The 21,002-nt window shown below is 32.4% G+C and overlaps 1 protein-coding gene across 2 annotated transcripts; it reads right to left on the reverse strand.

Annotated features, from left to right (window-relative positions):
- Nucleotides 1-5,934: 5,934 nt before the first annotated feature.
- Nucleotides 5,935-7,940, reverse strand: LOC7497975 (adenylate isopentenyltransferase 5, chloroplastic). Of its 2 annotated transcripts, none has more exons than XM_002314377.4 (2): nt 7,599-7,940; nt 5,935-7,408 (listed from the first exon to the last, which is right to left on the reverse strand). In XM_002314377.4, the coding sequence occupies exon 2, from the start codon at nt 7,327-7,329 to the stop codon at nt 6,346-6,348; it is 984 nt and encodes a 327-aa protein (XP_002314413.1). In that variant the 5' UTR covers nt 7,330-7,408; nt 7,599-7,940; the 3' UTR covers nt 5,935-6,345. The 2 variants fall into 2 exon arrangements, with proteins under 2 accessions (XP_002314413.1, XP_024465736.1); XM_024609968.2 differs by having other exon boundaries at nt 7,566-7,940.
- Between the last annotated feature and the right edge of the window lie 13,062 nt (nt 7,941-21,002).

Consider the following 21,002-nt stretch of genomic DNA (forward strand, 5'->3'; position numbering starts at 1 on the left):
TGGAAAAATCAAGCTAACTTAAAGAAATCCGAAATTTATCAAGAGAACAAACCTTGGTCTCAAGAAGACATCCACCTACAGAAATCAGAACTGATCATTGAAACAAAACGTTAATTTATATTCTAAATATTTATCTTTTCTTAATACTAGTTAGTTAATCGATCCACAGTATAACTAACCCTAACCATTAAACAACCACAGTGTTCGCACTAATAATTTAATTTAATGGCAGCGTTAAGAACTAGATAAAATAACTGTCTACAGTCTACGTTTTATTTGATCGAATATTTTTCCTAAGATTAATAACATAGATTTGCCACAATTATTAAACGTAGTTGCTTCACAAGTTTATATATCACAACTCCGGTTTTGATAGCAAACTTAGCAATGGATTGATTAGAATAATAACTTAGAGTCCGCTCTAACAATCCAACTAAATAGTCATAGGAAATAAGCATAAGAAAACAAACATACTCATACTCATCATATAAACAGAAAAGAAAAGGTAAAATAGATCTCATAGTTCTTGAAATTCAAAGGTTTCAGTGTCCTTGCAACCAAGAAAAAAAACTTAGCCTTACATATCTATTGAGAAATTAATCAAAAGAAAAAATAAATACATGATTTCAGGTATAGGATGAAAGAGTGGAGTTTTTTCTTCTCTTCTGGCCGCCCCTCTTCCTTTCTCTCTTTCTTTTTATTTGATAGCAAACTCTAATCCCTATTTCTCTAAAAATATAGTCATTTTCTAAGTAGACAATTTACATTTAATTAATGTAATAACTATTTTTCTTAAAAAAAAAGAAATAGTCTTGCATAAAATCTTCAAGTTTTGACTTTTTAAATTGCCTAAATAGAGACTTGGATGTTGGTTTGGATACTTGGAAAGTAAATTGAACTTGTTTCTTCACAAAACTTGTCTGCTAGAAGAATTTATGAGTCGTCTTAGAAAAATAATATCTCTTTTATATGAGCTTTTTTTCTATTGAAATATGGTAGGCTGATAGGTCTTCAAGTTAGGGATCCAAAATAATTGAGTTTGCATCAAATGGATCTCTTTAACTAGAGATATTCAAGTCGGAATAGTCGAAGGTCAACACTAGTAAAATATGAGATCTATCTTTAAAGGCTATGATTTCCATGCTCTTTCTCTTTTTATTTTTCTTGTCATATATGTATAGAAAGGTATGGATGTTAGCTTTTTAATTCCACTGGAATCACTTCATTTCGACCTCTAGAGCTTAAGCTCTGCACAAAACATCGATCGGAGGTCAAATCTGCCTTCAAAACATAAAACAAAGAATATCAAGACATTATATGTATAAAACATGTGCAAAATACTGAGCAAATGTGGGTAAAACTATCAAATATTATGATTGCATTAGCACGCCTTGTCATCCACTCGCGTATATATTTTTAAATGATAACAATTGCTGCTCTCTTTCGTTTTTTATTTGTTTCGTGGTAAACCTTTGCAATTCATTCAGCCTTACACTCCTCATTCGGCTCCAATTAAGCCTTTACAACAACATTGTGTTGCTCCCTACAAGCTTGCCTTTGTTAGAGTTGCAAATTGTTCCTTTATATCATTTGTATGAGGGCATCTATCTGATCATGAATTCTGGTAATTTCTTCATAAATCTCTTCATGAGATCGTGGCAACCTAATAAGTTGTGTTTTTTCCAAAATAATTCTCTTTGAAACTTCATCTCTTTCTCTAGCCATAGTATATCAATTTCCCATAATTTACACACAAATTCAAAAAATAATGTCTTTCAACTCAGATCACAAATTCAATAAAAAATACAAACAACCACTACCATTAGTAAGGGAAAACTCATTCATATCCAAATCCAAGTAAGAAAAAAAAACAATATGTTTTAGTGTAAAATCCTTGATATTTCTGATCTTTGGGTCTACCACATACAAAGTCCCTAATTAGTTATGAAAGCTTTGCTCTAATACCAAGATGATATGCCTTAGATTTATAACCCAAACAAACTAGCAATCTTATATGAAGATGAAGGAAGGTAGGTTTAGTTATATGATTTTTTTCTTATGGTGTTTAGGCTGAAAATTACATGATTTTTAATGGAAATAAGGGATAAAGTCTGAATGAAACTCTTTGATATGTCAAAAACGCCATAAAAAATTCCAATCAGGATAAAGACAACACACTCTTTGTGATTAAAAGTGATAAGTGTCATTTGTTCTTCAACCAATTCTGAAAATGAAAGAATAATGAAGAAAACTCTCTAAATGAGAAGTTAAAAAGTCTTATATTGTTTCAAAAGTATCTATTGCTTGGTTTGAAACATCATTATATACTTGGAACAACTCTCCAAGTCTAGGAAATATCAAAATGATATAATTGGGACCCAAATAAATAACTTTGTTTAGAAAACTAGACAAAAAATAAATAGCACATGTTTTTGCTTATAGAACTCTCACACACACATAAAAATTAAAACAACCATAACTTTTCGTACAAAATAACAAATCATGCATGGTTGAACAACTAGAAAGATGACATCTTGAACTTGAAAACCATGTAGAATAGGCTTATTTTCTAAAGCAATAAAGTGGTGAAAATTCAGGATCAAATTGGCCTACGGGCTGATAGTAAATCCAAACTCTCCAAAACTCCTCAATCATGATTCAATCCTTATTTGAAAACAAACAAACATATTTGAACCATTTTCATTCAGTTTTACAAGCCTTTCAACTCATTGAAGCTTCAGCCATTCTAATTTAACTTATTAAGACATTTTGTAGTTGTTTCACCTGAGCTTTCATCATTCGCCCGAGCTCTCGTCTACGATGGAATCATGATGCATATCAATCCCTCTACACGGCCACATATTCCCAACTTAGAAGACCTTTATCTTTTGTACATTTGATTGATTTGTTTTGGCCTCATACTAGAAACCACATAATGATGTTGGGTCTGACAGCTTGCTATACTCACATGTACTTGGATCCAATGCGTAACTGAGCCTAAAAATATTGTGTCAGATAAGTCATCATACCTCTATATATTTGGGCTCAACATGTAGTTAAGCCCAAAAATATTGAATTATCACTCTATCTTTGTCCGTTTTAAACATGAACCTAATATTATACTATACTTTAGAAGGTATGGGAAAAACACTGTGCATGTACTGTGGACATAGACTTATTGCACTATGGACCACACTATAGACATAAATTGTTTGCACTGTGGATGACACTATAACGCCATGGAGGGTGTTGTCTTTTCTATGTTCAGTAAAAAATTGTTATTAGGTATGGTTAGGTGTGGCTGGGCAGCCAAACCTAATGCTATTAGGAGGTGTTGTTTTTTGTGTTTAGTAAAAAATTATTAACCTAATAACATTGGGTTTGGCTTGACCGTAGACCCAAAAGCATTGGGTCTGGCTTTGCAACCAGATTCAAAGCATTGGGTCTCGCTTGGCAGCCAGACCCACTACTGCCCAGAGACCCCTCTTTTATTTTAAAAATGAACTCGGGTGACACGGAAAAAATCTCGTAGAGACCTTTTTTTTTTCAAATGTGTTTCTCCTCCTATCCAGAAACTTCTTTTTTTTTTTCATATTTTTCAATTGATTACTAACTCATTTCAAAGTTCACCATATAAATACTTGAGAAATATTTTATTTTTTCAATGTGAGATTTAAAACTCTTTAATATATATATTCTATGTTCACAAGAAAAAAATTATGTTTTTTCAATGTGGGATAATAAACATTTTTTGTTTAAATACTTCAACTTAGAAGAATAAGATAATATCTTTTTAATGTGGGATAAAAAAACCTTTTGAAATAATATTTTAAACTTAATTATTTACAACATATATAGCCTATATCCACATAGATTGTTTCTTAATTTTTTCATATAAAATATTAAAACATCAAATTTTTTTTTTAATTTTTCTAGGTGACTCGGGGTCTTGGTTGGGTCTGTTTCATTCAAAATTCAGGCCTGCAATTGGCCCGGGGTAAACCGTTCGACCCACCGAGTAGAGACCCTTTTTTTTAAAATGTGTTTTTCTTCCTACTCAGAGACACCTCTTTTTTTGATATTTTTCAGTTGGTTACTAGCTCATTTCAAAGTTCACTATATAAATACTTGAAGAATGTTTTGTTTTTTCAATGTGGGATTTGAAGCCTTTTAGTATATATAATCTATGTTCACAAGAAAAAAGTTATGTTTTTTCAATATGGGATAAAAAATCTTTTTGATTTAAATACTTTAATTTAGAAGAATAAGATAGTATCTTTCCAATGTGGGATAAAAAGAAATTTTGAAATAATTTTTTAACTTAATTATTTAGAACATGTATAGCCTATATCCACATAGATTATTTCTTAAATTTTTTATATAAAATATTAAAACCTCAAATATTTGTTTCTAATTTTTCCGAGTTGACCCGAGTCAACCCGTGTAATCCGGGACTCGACCCCTTGGCCAGGCCAACCCCCAGGCCGGGTTTGATAACTATGGTTGCCATGAAAATATAACTTTAAAGAATGCAATTGAAAAGAAATAAAGTGACGTGACTGGTTAAAAAACTAAAAACCGAAAAAATAGACGAAACCTCCTCTCTTTTATTTTGTTCAGGGGCCTCTTTTAAAAAATATTGCTTTTTTTGTTAGGTGTTTAATTTTCGGAGTGGTTTTTCTGGTTCATCTATGGTTTTGTTTTTATCTTTTATATAGATAAACTATGTTTTTGAAAATAAAAATATTTATTTTTAAATGATATTCTTAATATGTGTAGCCTTACATGTTATTCTTTTTTTCTTTTTATTTTATTCAGTCAATTTAATGTCTTATTTTTCAAGATTCGATATCTTGATCTACATTTGTCTCTCGGTTTTTCAAGTTTTGTTTTTAAGTGTCATTAATGATTTTTTATTGATTTATTAACGCATATAATTCTTAGTTTATTTGATTACATGTGTGCATAAACTTTTTGATTTGTTATATTTTTTGAACTACCAAACTGCTATGAAAAAACTTGCATAGATGATGTTTTATGAAAAATAAAAATATTTCACCTGCGGCAGAGTGCGAGTCACATAGCTATCGGGTCCGGCTTTCAGCTAGACCTAGATATGTCCAATTTTATTTTTTTGGCTCTTTAGATTTTTTTTGTGTTCTCTTATTTAATTTTTTTTTTCATACAGTAAAGAGGAAATAAATTGATGAGATTTTTTTATATTATACAAAAGTTAGGTGATGATAATTTTTTTCATTTGAGGTTGGGTTGGTTGAATTTCTTTTCTCTTAGCGTTGAGTTCTGCTGCCACTAGGACCCAATAGAGTTGGGTCCTCTGCCCAGCAGGACCCAATAGCGTTGGGTTACCGCCAGACCCATGACACTTAATATATTCTCTATACTCCATATTTTTTTTACATTTAAAAAAATATTATTGACCCGCTGTGGAGCGCGGGTCAATATGCTAGTATATATATATACAACACGTTAATCTATCATCGTTTACCAAAAGGTGATTTGTGTTTCCAGCAGGACTCAATAGCGTTGAACCTTTCCTCCATATTTTTTTCACTTCTGTCTCTTTTTTTCTTCAAGATTCTTTTTGTTATAATTAAAATGGTTCAATTTTGAGAGTTTTTTTAGTTGAATTACAGATAATGAAGGTTTCTCATTTAGATTTTTGCTCATGTTGATATTTGTTTCTTTTTATATATATATATATATATATATGTGTGTGTGTGTGTGTGTGTGTACACATAAATATTGTATTGCAAAGTAGTGTAATTACATGTTCAATCACAACCATTGATCCCACATCAAGAGTCACATAAAGCATATTATACCACCATCAAATCAGATTACGCTTTAGATGGTGATTAATCATGTCATGCATTGGAATGTAAATGCAAACGAACAAGGAAGAGAAAACACCCCTTTAGACAATTCCAATCACCATTGTATATATTCCATGTAACTATCGTGCTGAGAAAAAGAAATACAGGTGCAAATCACAACCTTGGACCCCCACAATCCACCCTCCAAAGCCTACTGTATCGTATGATTAATGATGCAGGTAAAGCACACACTAGTACGAAGCTTCCTCAAATGTACGGCCCGCCTTAATGACCAGACAAATCGCCCCAAACTAATTAAAAGAAAAGAAAAAACCTCCTTTTCTTTTTCTCCTTATTCTCTCCTTTTCTTACACAACTTTTACCTAAGTACCAAAATTGTCTCTCTCAACGGTAAAAAGACAATTAATCACACCCTGCCACGTGGCAAAAGCGCCCATTGGCATAATAGCACTAGTGTGATTGATGGTGATTTTGATGACCTGACAGGCCTCTATCGAGTGGCGCCAACAGCCAGGGCCGGGACAGAGATTGGCTCCATCTTGATTGATTCTGATGGTATAATGGGAGATGCATAATTTTTGTCACAAAGAAACTGGTTCACAATCATGGTGCTTGGTCCTGCCACAAGTTTGTCCCAAAGATTGTCAACCTCCTTTCCACTCGTTAGGAAAACTGGGGTGGCATCGATTCGGTGCACGTTCCAATTCCATATGCTATGAAGCCGATGGATTTTTTGTAATTGTCGAGAGGCTAGCATACAAGTATTTTCTTTAATTTTATCAATGGCCTCATCAAGAAGCTTTCTACGAGTTTTAGCATCCACAATCGCCTCATTTCGTAAAAAATGATCCAATTCAGGAACCCCAATTGCCCGTTTGATTCCTTGTGAATAATCATCAAATTTATTAGGATCAAACATATCTCTCACCTCATCAATCAAGCCTGCTTCCACCATTCGATCGACCCGCTCTGATACGAATGAATAAAGTATTGGGAGTGACACGTCCACCCAAAGAAAACAACATTCATACCTTAATCGAAATTCAGGATCATCATTTGCTAAAGCCTCGATGTAGGAATTTGATCCACCGGCGATGATCGGTAGCCGATCACGTGTCACGATTGATTCGACAACAAGTGATGCATGGTGCCTGAAGTCATCGGAAGTGAAATTTGCATTAGGGTCTGCTATGCCAAGTAAATGATGAGGCACACCGCGACACTCCTCTTCAGTGACCTTGTTTGTGACTATATCGAGGCCTTTATAAACTTGCATTTTGTCACAATTGACAACCTCGGCTGGGAAACGGGTTGCCAGGTCAATAGCCAGCCTTGATTTGCCTGTGCCAGTCGGTCCAACAACGAACACAACCTTATCTTTTCGACGAAAGAAAGGTTTCATGTTTAGCCCCCCTTGGAAATTCCCACGAGGCTGTACTTGTTTGTAGGCGGTCAAAGAAAGCCTCATGGTCATTGTTGAATTTCCTGAGACGTTGTCGTTGAGAAAATTAAGAAGGAAAAAAAATCCAGTACCGCTCTCTCTATATTTTTACCTGTCAAGATGTGTTGAAATTTTAAGTTAAATCATTTCAACGGAAAAAAAAAAAAAAAAAAAAAAGAGGAGTAGCAGCCCCCCTCCCCAAAACAAATAGTGAACAGAAACCCTGTATATGCACTCAATTAGCACACGCCGTACAAAAAATGACTTACCCTTCAAATATTTAATTTCACGGACCACCATACCTTTATATCATCAAGTATGGGGCGAGTCGTGGAGGAGAATGGGCAGTCCAACCTCTAGCAGGGAGGAGGAGGAGCAGAGTGAAGAGAGAGAGAGAGAGATGTGAAAAAAAGGTGAGGAAGGAATTGGTGTTAGTAATGGGTGCGCGCGTATATGAAGGGTGGAGAAATGTCTGAGCAAAGCTATAGCTATTAGGAGTAGGCTGGCTGTGCTGAGCACCACATAAGCTCTGCAAGTGTTTATCTATACACAGAGTATGAAAATGAAGTGTGATAAGAGGCACTCTAAGAAGATTTTAATGAATTTGTGAAAGAGTGATTATGACATGACTTGGATCAGTTAATTAGCCTGCTTAAGCGTGAGATGTGCGCGGGTATTTATACTATGATCACTATGCTGCCTTTGAAAAAGATACACTGACAATTGGTTTCACAGGCTTTCCATAAATTCAGTCCTTAGACACGCGTCCTCCTATTGTTAGAGCCTTGGTGGTGGAATATATATTGCTACTTCAGACTCACATACTTACAAGAAAGCATGGCAACATTCATATATCTTATTTCATAGAATTAAAAAAAAAATAGTAATATTTTCATAAATAAGTAAATATTTCATTTTACTATTTACTCAAGCTTGATAAGTTTTATATATAAACGAATCCGTCAACGATTGGTTGTTGTTTTCTTTGACAATTAATTGATCTTAGCCTTTCGGCCTTTAATGCAGCAAATTAAATATATACTGTTCATTGATCTGATCAATAATAATAGTTGTCCAACGAGGCCAAATTCAAGGGTAGGTCAAACTCGTCAAAGGGGTCATGCTGACTTCAACTCTGGCTCCAAATTAAAAATACAGAACTGCTTGGGGACCGCAATTGATTAAAAATTATTATTATTATTATTATTTATTAATATGAATATCCGAATTAATTTACGCGCAACTCGATTAATCTCACGGGTTCTGAAGTTAACGATCATGTAAGCCTGCAGTGACCATAATATTAGCAACCACAGGGCTTGAACCTGAGACTATAGAAAAAACAAATCTCTTAATTCTAAACTCTTACCACTGAATTATCTATTAGAAGATTAATAAAAGTTATTTCTAATTCTTCGGTTAGTTATATATGGCAAGACATATCCTTCTCTAGCTCTATCTGCTACTGATTAAGTCATCGAAATGCAAATATTTCACTGAAAAACATCATGGAATTCTATATTCATTAGTAGTTTTTGCGTATGTAGTCAACTCAAAGTAGGGGGGATGTAGTGACTCATAATTAATAAAAGAGGATTCCCCTTGATCTCCTTTTGTTTGTTTAATTACTATTTGTTTCTCAAATTTAGGTTAATGTTATGTTCCGATCTTCAAAAAAAAAAAAAAAAAGTAGCACCTACATTAACAAACAATATGGGATGGAGACAACAAATTAAAGCAGCGGGCAAAAAGAATTTCCCTTTTAGTGGTTTCGATACCTAGAAAAATTACTTGTATATGTGTTGATATGACATGCTAACAAGTAACAATTGCGTTTCATGAGCATAATTTAAGCCTTTTATATGTGCGTGCGTGTGTGTATATATGTATGCATGCATGTATGTATATGTATGTATGTATGTATGTATGTATGTATGTATTGCTAGGGTTGATCAACTAGCTACTTTTGCTAATAAACTTACTATTTTAGATTTTTAGGAACTGTTTTTTACCATAAAGTAATTTATTTTTGAAAAGTGATTTTCATATAAAATAAATTTCTGAAAAATAAATTATTTTTTATGTTAAATAGTGTTATAAAAAATAAGTTGAAAAATAATTTTTAATATTTGACTATGTTATGAAAAATAAGTTAGAAAATAACTTATTGATATTTAATTTTTTTTTCAAGTTTATTAAGCAACTTTTTCAACACGTCACCGTAGAAGGAAGCCCTTGCAAAGACGATTTCAATGACACCAAGGATGGCCGCCATTAGATCTTGGAGGAAGGCTTATACACCATAAAATATGATGGGCTTTCTCACACGTGCCAGACGCTTTTTCTGTCTTTATTCAATTTAGTCTTTAATTCTCTAGTAATTGCTTAGTTTAATTTTCAATTCTCTAATAACTCGTATATGTTTTTTACCTTTTCATTTAATTTAGTCCCAAATCGGTCTCAAATCTAATTCCAATCGAGCTCAATGAAGGCCTAACCAAGAAGAGAGAAAGGGAAGAGAAAAAAAAAAGACAAAATAATACAATTGACACTAAGTGAAACCTAATTAAACCCAATAAAAAAGATAGCTCTGACAACCAATCATTTTATGAGGGCCCACCTATTCTTTGCACTTTGTTAGTACGAACATACAATTGTTAATGCGAGCACCAACCTTTTTCATTAATGACCAGTACGACATCTACCCTATCCAACTCACTATTCATTTTGTTCTTGCATTTATCTTTTTTTTTATTAGGAATTTTAACTTCCAGCTTTATCATTCTATTTATTTTTGTAATTTATTTTATTAAGCATAAGAATAAGCAACAACTTTTTGTTTCCTACATTCATGATATTAGATAGTACATCCATAACACAAACAATTTTCTTATATTAGCTGGATAAACATCCTTTTTCATGAAAAGAATTATGTTCTCTCTGAAATTAAAAAGAAATTGACAAATAAGAAAAATGAAGCTTTGGCTAAATATTTTTTTTCTAGTTACTTAATTTAAATCATTTGAGTTTTGACAAATATTTATTTTAATTTCTATAATTTTTATTAATAAAAAATCATTGTTCCATCAAAATAACAAAAACATTAATAAAAAAAGGAATTTCAACAAGAGAAATATATTTTTTCTCAAAATTTATATCATTTGAGTTCTAATGAATATTTATTGTTGACAAAATAAATACTCAACAAGTTTGTTGAAATTATGTAAAATATAAATTCTTATTATCATGTAGTTAAATAAAAAAAGTGAGTTTAAAAAATTATCCTACTTCAGCACGCAAGAATTAGGCTAGTTTATGCTAATTGAAAAAAAAACTCTTTAAATTTAACTTATTATGGATGTTAGAAAACATTACAAATAAAAAAAATTATTGGGGTTGTGAATTCACTGTATGCCTAGACATAATGCAATGTGAATAAGAAAAGTGTAATTACCAATTTTCCCTTCAAAAAAAAAATAGGCTTAGTATTAAGAGTAATTTGGTCTTTTTTATATGAGCAATTAATCATAATAACACTGATAGGGGACCATTCCATCTTTTTATTTTTTACATACACAATGTAAAGACTTATCCTTACAAACAAAATTGTTAAAAGGCTGATGAAGAGCCATTCGATCTTTTTATATTTTTAAAGTATAGTGTTAAGATTATATTGTTCTTAAAAGAAAAATTTGTCAAGCTTGCATCTAGGGGTTTTTCTGTATTTTCAAAAACAAATTAGTGATTAACATGTCGTCTTGGGGTGATTTAGTCTTTTAACAATCATGAATATTATTTTTTAAAAAGTTGTTGGTGTATACACAAAACACGCCAATGAATGGACACCATCCACGGCTTTCGAAGTGGTGCTTGTGTCACCATCCCATGCCGAAAACACCATCTTTCAGGACGTCGTTAGAAGCATTTCACCATGAGCATCCTTTTGGTTCCATGCATGTACATGGAGGAGCAGTGATTGAGCTCTAATAGACTTTTTTCTTCTCCTACTTCTTTTCTCTCTCTTCTCCTTTTCAAAATATAATGGTGTCTTTTTTTTATTCAATTTGATTATCATTCTTTTGATTTCTATTTGTTTTGTATTTTAAATTTTTTGATTGATTTTTTCTTTAATTTTTCTCATCATCATTTGGTTCCATTTAATCTCTATATCAAATTCGATCATCATTAGTTTAACTGCTATTTATTTTTTTTTCTTATTAAATTTTATTTTCATTTTGATCCATCAATGTTTGATTTTAAATTATTTTTAGATCAGATCTTGTCCCCATTCTTTTTATTACTATTTTTTTATTTTGGTTTTTTTTATTAATTTTTTTTTATTTTATCCCTTAAAATTTTGTTGATTAAGAATTATTTTATGTTATTTTCTGGGTTTGCTTTCTATGAGCTTATTATCGGGACCATAACCAAGGTCATGGTTTTTTAAGGTTAACACCGATTGCTTTGGTCAATTTTTTTAAATTCATTTATTTTTCAATTTTTTTCCTTTAACATTTGATTTATTTGGAATTGATCTTTGTGTTTCTTGTTTCACTTTTCTTTCTATGTGGTTATTACAATCCTGTATCCAGGGTCGCAAGGTTAGCATATTAACCCAGGTTGCCTAACAATCATCCACATCTAGAATAATATGGCAAAGAATCAGGAGCAAAGAAATCAGGAGACTTATCAATCTAGGAGTCTAAGTTAGCTATGTTTAGATCTTTTTAAATTTAAATCTGTAACCAACAAGCACATCTCAAGGCATTTCTTGTCTTTAAATACTCTATACATGTTACACTTGAAAGACATAAAAAACAAGAGCAATAAGATAATTCTCTTCTCTTGTTATAACAAAAACTAAATGGTGTGAGAAATCACTATAGATCAAGAGATATTTTACTGTGGATTGTAATAGTAGTTTCACTTTTAATTTCTCATCTTATCATTTTACGAGACGTTTCTTTGGCTTTCATTTTCTTCCCCAGCGAATGGGTAGCGCCTGCGGTATTAAGGAGGCACGTGTGACACTTTTCAGTGGCCAAATCTGGCCATTTACTATCTCACTAGATGTGCAGACATGCCCTCTTCCATACGGTGTGGCGCGTGTACATAGATGATAGTTGGATTGCCGCTGGTGATCGATTGTTTGTATTTTTTCTTTCTTTTCTCTCTCCCCACAACTAAAGTGCTCAATTGTTTTTTTATCAGTTGTTTGTCAAATCAGGCATGTTTTTCATAACCAAGTACCTTGGGTCTGGCATGGCTGCAACACCCAAGGCGCTTGCGTCTAGCATGATTGTTATTATTACTGTTGTTTTTGTTGTTGTTATTATTATTATTATTAGTATGATTATGATTAAATTTTTTTATTATTGTTCTTATTATTATCACAATCACAATCACTATTAACTATTACTATACTACTTGACTCAGACATGTTTGTCAAACCTAAGTAACGTGGGTCTGACATGATTGTTGTTATTATTGTTATTGTTGTTGTTGTTATTCAAATAAACTTGGATTTGACATGATTATTATTGTTGTTGTTGTTGTTGTTGTTATTGATATCAGAATCATAATTACTATTAACTATTAACTATTATTATTATTATTATTATTATTATTATTATTATTCAAGTAAACTTAGATCTGACATGTTGCCAGACCCAAACATCTTGAGTCTGACATGGTTGTTGTTATTATTGTTATTATTATTATTTGTATGATTATTCTTATTCATATTCTTCTTATTATTATTATTTTGATTATTCAAGTAAATTTGGGTCAAGCATGTTGCCAGACCCAACTAAACTTGGGTCAGGCTTGGTAGCCAGATCCAAGAACCTTGGGTTTGACGTGGTTTGCAAGACCCAAGGTGCTTCGGTCTAGCATGGTTGTTGTTATTATTATTAGTATTATTATTGTTATTGTTATTGTTGTTGTTATTATTATTATTATTAATATTGTTGTTGTTGTTGTTGTTTTATTATTATTATTGATATCACAATCACAATTACTATCAACTATTACTATACTATTATTATTATTATTATTATTATTGAAGTAAACGTGGGTCTGACATGTTGACAACCCAAGTAAACTTGGGTCATGCATGGTTGGTAGACCCAAGCACCTTGGGTTTGTTATGATTTACCATACTTAAACACCTTGGATCTGACATATTTGTTGTTGTTATTATTATTATTAATATGATTATTATTGTTGTTATTTTTATTGTTGTGGTTGTTATTATTATTATTATTATTATTCAAGTAAACTTGGGTCAGACATGGTTGTCAGACCCATAGTACTTGGATCTGGTAAAAAGTTGAGTGGATGTTTAAAAGTTAACCAACTTGATGAAATTTAATAACACTAGTAAAATATTTTTTATATTTTTTTTTACATTTAAAAAAATTTAATATGAACCGACTTGGAAAACACATATTTTACATGAACTATATTACATTATGCATGATATCAGAGCCAAACCAATAAACCAACGTCTGACATGGCTTTTTCCAACTCTTCAAATTCTACTACTCTTCCCACTTTTATTACACTCCCTGCTATCAACATACACAAATTAACTAAAGACAATTACACCACATGAAAAGCTTAGATTGTCCCTTATCTGCTTGGTCTTGACTTATTTGGTTATATTGATGGAACTATTCCCAAACCTGCTGTTACTCTTTCTGCCCCAACCTCAACCACCGACTCAGTTTCTTCACCTCTCAATCCTGCCTACAATCAGTGGGTTCATCAAGATGCTCTCCTTTTAAGTGCCATATTGTCCACTCTAACTGAACCCAAAGCCCAGAACGTCTCTTAACAAACTTCCTATGATGTCTGGCACGTTATTGAACAGAGCTTTGCCTCCCAATCTAAAGCTCGTGTTTTGCATCTTTGATCTCAACTTTCTAATATAAGCAAAGGTTCACAGACAGCTATTGATTACTTCTTTAGTGTCAAGACTGTTACTGATGAATTGGTAAATATAGGCTAACCCTTATCTTGTGATGATGTCATTACTTACATGCTTCTTGGTCGTGGCCATGATTATGACTCTTTAGTCACTACTGTAACTGCTAGGAAAATGTCTTTCTTACTGCCGTCTATTTAATTAATCACCTACCACCACCAACTTTACAAAACAAATCTCCTTTTGAGGTTGTTTATAAAAGGAAACCTGAATATCATTTTCTTAAGGCATTTGGTTGTGCCTTTTAGCGCAACCTACGCCATTTTAATAACCATAAATTGAATTTTAGATCTAAATCCTGCATCTCCATTGGATATAGTTTAAATCACCATGGATACAAGTGTTTAGATGCTTCAACAAGGAAAAAATATGTGTCACGTCATGTTGTTTTTTATGAAACCAATTTCCCGTATCAATCTACCTAGCTATCTTCTTCACTTACACCTGTGTCATCTACCATTTCTCTCTAAATTCCAACCATCTGTTTAAATGAGGAAACTATTCATGTATCTCCTACTTTCACTAATGCTAACTCACAAAGTTCTTTGCCTCTAAGTCTCAATTTTATAGGATCAGACAATAGACCACCAGCTTTGCCAATTAAATCTTCTCTTGTTGTTGATTGCTCTACTGCACCATCTATCTACTCAACATGAGCCTCCGATTTCACAAAATACTCGCAACATGGTCACTTATTGTTGTTAAGAAATATATTTATTTTGTTTATTAATGAAGAGTAGAATAATACTTTTAGCTTAATCTATATATAATCTTTTCGTATTTAGGTTAAAACATGAGCTTCAAAATAAAATGATCTATAGAACCCTAGCCTTTTTGTCTCTTATGTTCGTATTTCTCTTTGTTTGATTTGGATTGTTTAACATGATATCAGAGCATGATTTCATGGAACGAAGCTTAATCTCAAACATAGTTTTCGTGGATCCAACTTTGTTCTAAGAATTAGGCTTAATATCATTTTTTGAGTGATATTTGTTTAGTTTTTGCAGCAATCTGGTATTTCATCTTCCCTTTAGTCTTTGCAATGCGGTATTCGTGTTTTGTTTATGCAAATTTCGTATTTGTTCTTCCTTTCAATTTCTGCAATTTAGTATTTGCGTTCTATTTCTGTAATTTTCTTTGGAGTAATCATTTAACTTCAAGAAGATATTTGTTTAGTTTCTGTGATATTTGATCAGTTTTTGCAATGTGGTATTTTGTTCTTTGCTTTTTTTAGGTTCTGGTTTTCCTTTGTTTGTTGATTATGGCTACTGAAAGAGATTATTCACATCAGTTTATGAGTGTGAGGTTGGATGGAAAGAACTATTCGTATTGGAGTTATGTAATGAGAAATTTCCTTAAGGGTAAAAAGACGTGGGGATATGTTAGTGAAACTTATGTGATACCTAAGAATATTGATGAGGGGTATGTTGCTTTGATAGATGCATGAGAAGCAAACAATACAAATATTATTACTTGGATTAACAATTCTGTTGAGCATTCCATAGGTATGCAATTGGCAAAGTATGAAACAACAAAGGAGGTTTGGGATCATCTGCAAAGGTTATTCACGCAATCAAATTTTGCAAAGCAGTATCAATTAGAGAATAACATACGAGCTCTTTATCATAAGAATATGGGTATTCAAGAGTTTTATTTTGCTATGATAAATTTTTGGGATCAATTGGCTCTTATAGAATTGACAAAATTGAAGGCATGTGGTGCCTATATTGATGGTAGAAAGCAACAACGTTTGATACATTTTATAACAACACTTCGTTGTGATTTTGAAGGACTTAGAGGTTCAATTTTACATCATTCTCCATTGTCTTCAGTTAACTCTATTGTCAGTGAGTTATTGGCTAAAGAAATATGTCTTCAGTCTTATTTTGAAAAGGGAATTCTTTCTACTTTGAATTCTTCTATACTAGCAATACCCTCTAAGCCATTTTTTAATCAGTAGAATAAGCCTTACACAAGGGTTTCCTTCTACGAGTGTAGTTTCTATAAGCATAAATGTTATTGGAAGACTTAGTATCCCAAGTTGAGATAGTAGAATCAAGCTTGGAAGCCTGGCAGCTAGTCACAATCTAATTCTCATAGACCACCTTAGGGTTATAAACCACCACATCACTATATTGCAACAATAGTTTCATTAGGCTCTATCACCGATACTAGTATTTTGACTGAGCAATTTCAAAAGTTTCTTTCATTACATTCATAAATATTGTCCGCTTTTTCTTTCGTAGGTCAATTGCCTCATAGTTCCTCAAGTATGTCACATTCTGACCGAGTCTTGGATTTTGGTGCTTCACATCATATGTCTCTAGATTCTTCATTTTTTACTTTTATATCCCCTTTGCTCTTTATTCCTGTTATGACTGCTGATGACACTTTTATGCCCTTAGCATGTTTTGGTTATGTTGTTACACCTTATTTATCTCTCCCTAATGTTTATCTTATTCCAAAACTCAGATTGAATCTTGCTTTTGTTGGTTAGTTATGTGATTCCGGTGATTATTTAGTTACTTTTTCCTTTTATATTTTGTTGTGTACAGGATTTGCAATCTCATAAGCTGATTGGGATAAGTCGTAGGGAGAATGAACTATATTTTTTGGATGAGTTAAAAGTGTCAGTTGTTGTTGTTGTTGTTATTAGTGTTGATTTGTCTTCTTTTCATTTGAGTCTTTTCCTATTCTAGTTTTTATTTATGACATTCTTGTCTGGGTCATGTTTCATCTTTTTATTTGAGATTTTTGGCATCCACAGGAGCTTTAGAAAATTTATAAACTTGTGATATTTCTTATTGTAGTGGATATAAACTGACAAAATTTTTCGCTTTACCTTTTAATTAAAGTATTTCTATTTTTTCTTTCCCATTTGACTTGATTTATTTTGATGTATGGGGACCTTTTCCTATTGCCACAAAAGGAGGGTCTCAATATTATGTTTCTTTTATTGATGATTATACTCATTATTATTGGGTTTATTTAATGAAATATCGTTCTGAATTTTTTGAGATATATATAGCCTTTCAAGCTCTTATCAGAACTTAACATTCTCCTATTATCAAATGTTTTAGGTGTGATTTGGATGAGAAATATACCTCTAATAAATTTTATGAGTTGCTTGCCTTAGATAGAACCATTCACCAAACTTCATGTATAGATATATTTGAGCAAAATGGAGTTCCTAAAAGAAACATAGGCAGATTGTCAAAACTGCTTGTTCTCTTTTATTGTATACTTCTATTCCTAATGAGTTTTATGGAGAAGTTGTTCTTACTGCTGTAAGTTTGATTAATACAATTCCATCTTCTCATATTTCAGATTTTCTCCTTTTAAAAAGTTGTATGGGTATGCCCTTGACTATTCCTCCTTTAGAGTTTTTAGTTGTACTTGTTTCATTCTTCATCCTCATGTAGAACGTAGTAAGTTGTCCTCTCGATCTACTATTTGTGTATTTTTTTTTATGGTGAAGGTAAAAAGGGGTATCGTTGTTTTGATCCAATAACTCAAAAACTTTATGTGTCTTGTCATGTTATCTTTCTTGAGCATATACCTTTCTTTTTTATTCCATCCACTACTCATAGCTTGACTAGATCTGATCTTATTCGTATAGATCATTTTTCTGAGAATTCTAATAGTTTATCATCTCAAGTTTCTAGTACCTCAAATACCCCTCCTCATGTTCGACTAATTCATACTAATCATTGTACAAGTACTGACTCTTTACTCTCCAGCACACCTGAAGCTCCATTCTCCTCTATAGTCCCTCAAGCTTTGTCTGAGATTATAGATCCAGCTCTACGTCAATCCATACACATTTGTAAGTCCACAAAGTTATCGAATTTTGCTTATTTTTGTTATTCATCATCATTTACTTCCTTTTTCGCTTCTATTCATTGTCTCTTTAAGCCCTCTTCCTATAAAGAGACAATTATTGATCCTCTTTGGCAGCAAGCTATGAATGAGAAACTTTCTGCTTTGCATAAGACAGATACTTAAGATTTGGTTCCTCTACCTCTTGATAAGAGTGTTGTTGGTTGTCGTTGGGTGTATAAGATCAAGACTAATTCTGATGGGTCTATTGAGTGATAAAAGCTAGGTTGGTTGCAAAAGGACACTCTCAAAAGTATGGTATGGATTATGATGAGACATTTTTCCTATTACAAAAATGACTATTATTCGTACTCTTATTGTCATAACTTCAGTCCGTCAATAATATATCTCTCAACTTGATGTTAAAAATGCCTTCTTGAATGGAGATCTTCAAGAAAAAGTTTATATGGCTCTCCTTCCTGGTGTTTCACATGACTCTAAGTATGTTTATAAGCTCAAGAAAACATTATATGATCTCGAACAAGCACCTCATGCTTGGTTTGAGAAATTTTTTGTTATGATCTCTTCTCTTAGATTTGTTTCTAGTAGTCATGATTATGTTTATTTATTAAGTGCACTAATGCAGGTCGTATCATTTTGTTTTTATATATTGATAACATGATTATTACTGGTGATGACATTGATGGTATTTTAGTTTCGAAGATAGAGCTAGCTAGATAATTTGAAATGAAGAATTTAGGTTATCTTCGATATTTTCTAGGTATTGAGGTAGCTTACTCACCCAAAGGTTACCTTTTTTCCCAATCACAATATGTTGCAGATAACCTTGAACGAGCTAGACTTACTGATAATAAGACAATAAATACTCTAATTGAGGTTAACACAAGATATTCTTCTTTTGATGATGTACCTTTGTCAGATCCTACTTTATACCATACTATTATTGGGAGATCTCACTATTACTCGTCTAGATATTACATATGTTGTTCATGTTGTTAGTCAGTTTGTTGCTTCTCTTACTATAATTCATTGGGCAGTTGTTTTTTGTATTTTGCGATATCTTCAGGGTACAGTCTTTCAGAGTCTTTTACTTTCATCCATCTTTTTCTTGGAGCTGCGTGCATACTCTGATGCTAATTATAACAGTGATCACATATATTGCAAGTCTGTTACTGGGTTTTTTTTTAATTTTATCTTTTTGGGTGATTCTCTTATTTCTTAAAAATACAAAAAACAATCTATTGTTTCTCAATTTTCAACCGAAGTAGAATATCGTGCTATGACATCTACTACCAAAGAAATTTTTTGGTTACATTGGTTACTTGCAGATATGAGAGTCTCCCTTTCTCCTCCTACTCCAATGTATTATGACAACTAGAGTTCTATTCAAATTGCTCATAACTTGGTTTTTCATGAACGAATTAAATACATTGAGATCGATTTTCATCTTACTCATCATCATCTCAAGTATGATACCATTACTTTGCTTTTTGTTTCTTCTTCTTTGCAGATTGCAGATTTATTTATCAAGTCGCATTTCATTTCCCATTTTTGTTTTCTAGTTGGCAAACTCTCGATACTTGTAGTTGCTGCATCGTGAGTTTAAGGGGAGATATTAATAGATATTTTTATTTTTTTATTTATTAAGGGTATAATATTATTTTTAGTTTAGCCTATATATAATCTTTTCGTATTTAGGTTAAAACATAAACTTTAGAATAAAGTGATCTATCAAACCCTAGCCTCCTCTTTTGTTTGCATTTCTCTTTCTTCGATTTGGATTGTTTAACAAGAATAATATTCAACAACCAAAGAAAACTTCTTGATGGCTCAATTAAATATCCTCTTCCACATGCCTTGCTTGCTACAACTGTCCTTCTTTAATATGAGCCCACCTGTTACACTAAAGCTTCTAAACATAGTGAGAGGCAAACTACTATGGATGATTAGTTTAATGCACTTATGCGCAATGGAACTTGAACTCTTGATCCACCTTAACCTCACCTCAATGTTATTGCTGGTAAGTGGATCTATCGTATCAAAAGACAAGTTGATAGACCATTGCACATTATAAAGCACGACTAGTCGCTGAGAGTTTTCTTCAACAACACGGTTTTGATTTTCTAAAAACTTTCTGTTTAGTTGTTAAGCTAGCAACAATTCACATGTTACTCACCATTGTTGTTTCCCCTGGCTGGCCAATGTACCAAATTGATGTGTACAATGCATTTCTTCATAGAAATTTACAAGAAGATGTTTTAATGTTGCAGCCCTCTGGCTATCATCACCCTCAATTTCCTAATCATGTCTGTCATTTTCATCGCTCCTTATATGGCCTTCGTCAAGCTCCTCGTGTATGGTTCTCTCGCCTAACCAATAAGTTACTCACTTATGGTTTTACTGGTAGCAAATAAGATATTTCTTTGTTCATCTACCATAAGGAACTTGTCCATCGATCTCTTCTTGTTTATATCTATGTTGATGATATCATCATCACGGGATCCTCCTCTACAGCTATCATTGTTATCATTCAATATCTTCAAGTTGATTTTGCTATCAACGATCTTAGACAATTAAATTTGTTTCTTGGAGTGGAAGCTTTACATGACACCACAGGTCTTTATCTCTTACAACAACATTATGTCATTAATGTCTTAGTCCGGTCTGGAATGTTAGGGATTCTCTAGAATCCCCTCCTGATTCTTAGCTCATAATTATAGGAATGTAATATATTGTATTTATGTTATGATTCTTTCCTTCTTAGTATTCCAGCTACACATGTATACATTCTCTATATAAATAAACGCAGTCTTCACATCAGAAAGTGTGGTTTTCTCAAAACATTTTCATGGTATCAGAGCTCTTCTAGGTTAAATTC

The sequence above is a fragment of the Populus trichocarpa genome, chromosome 10 (assembly GCF_000002775.5).
Source record: "Populus trichocarpa isolate Nisqually-1 chromosome 10, P.trichocarpa_v4.1, whole genome shotgun sequence".
NCBI lineage: Eukaryota > Viridiplantae > Streptophyta > Magnoliopsida > Malpighiales > Salicaceae > Populus > Populus trichocarpa.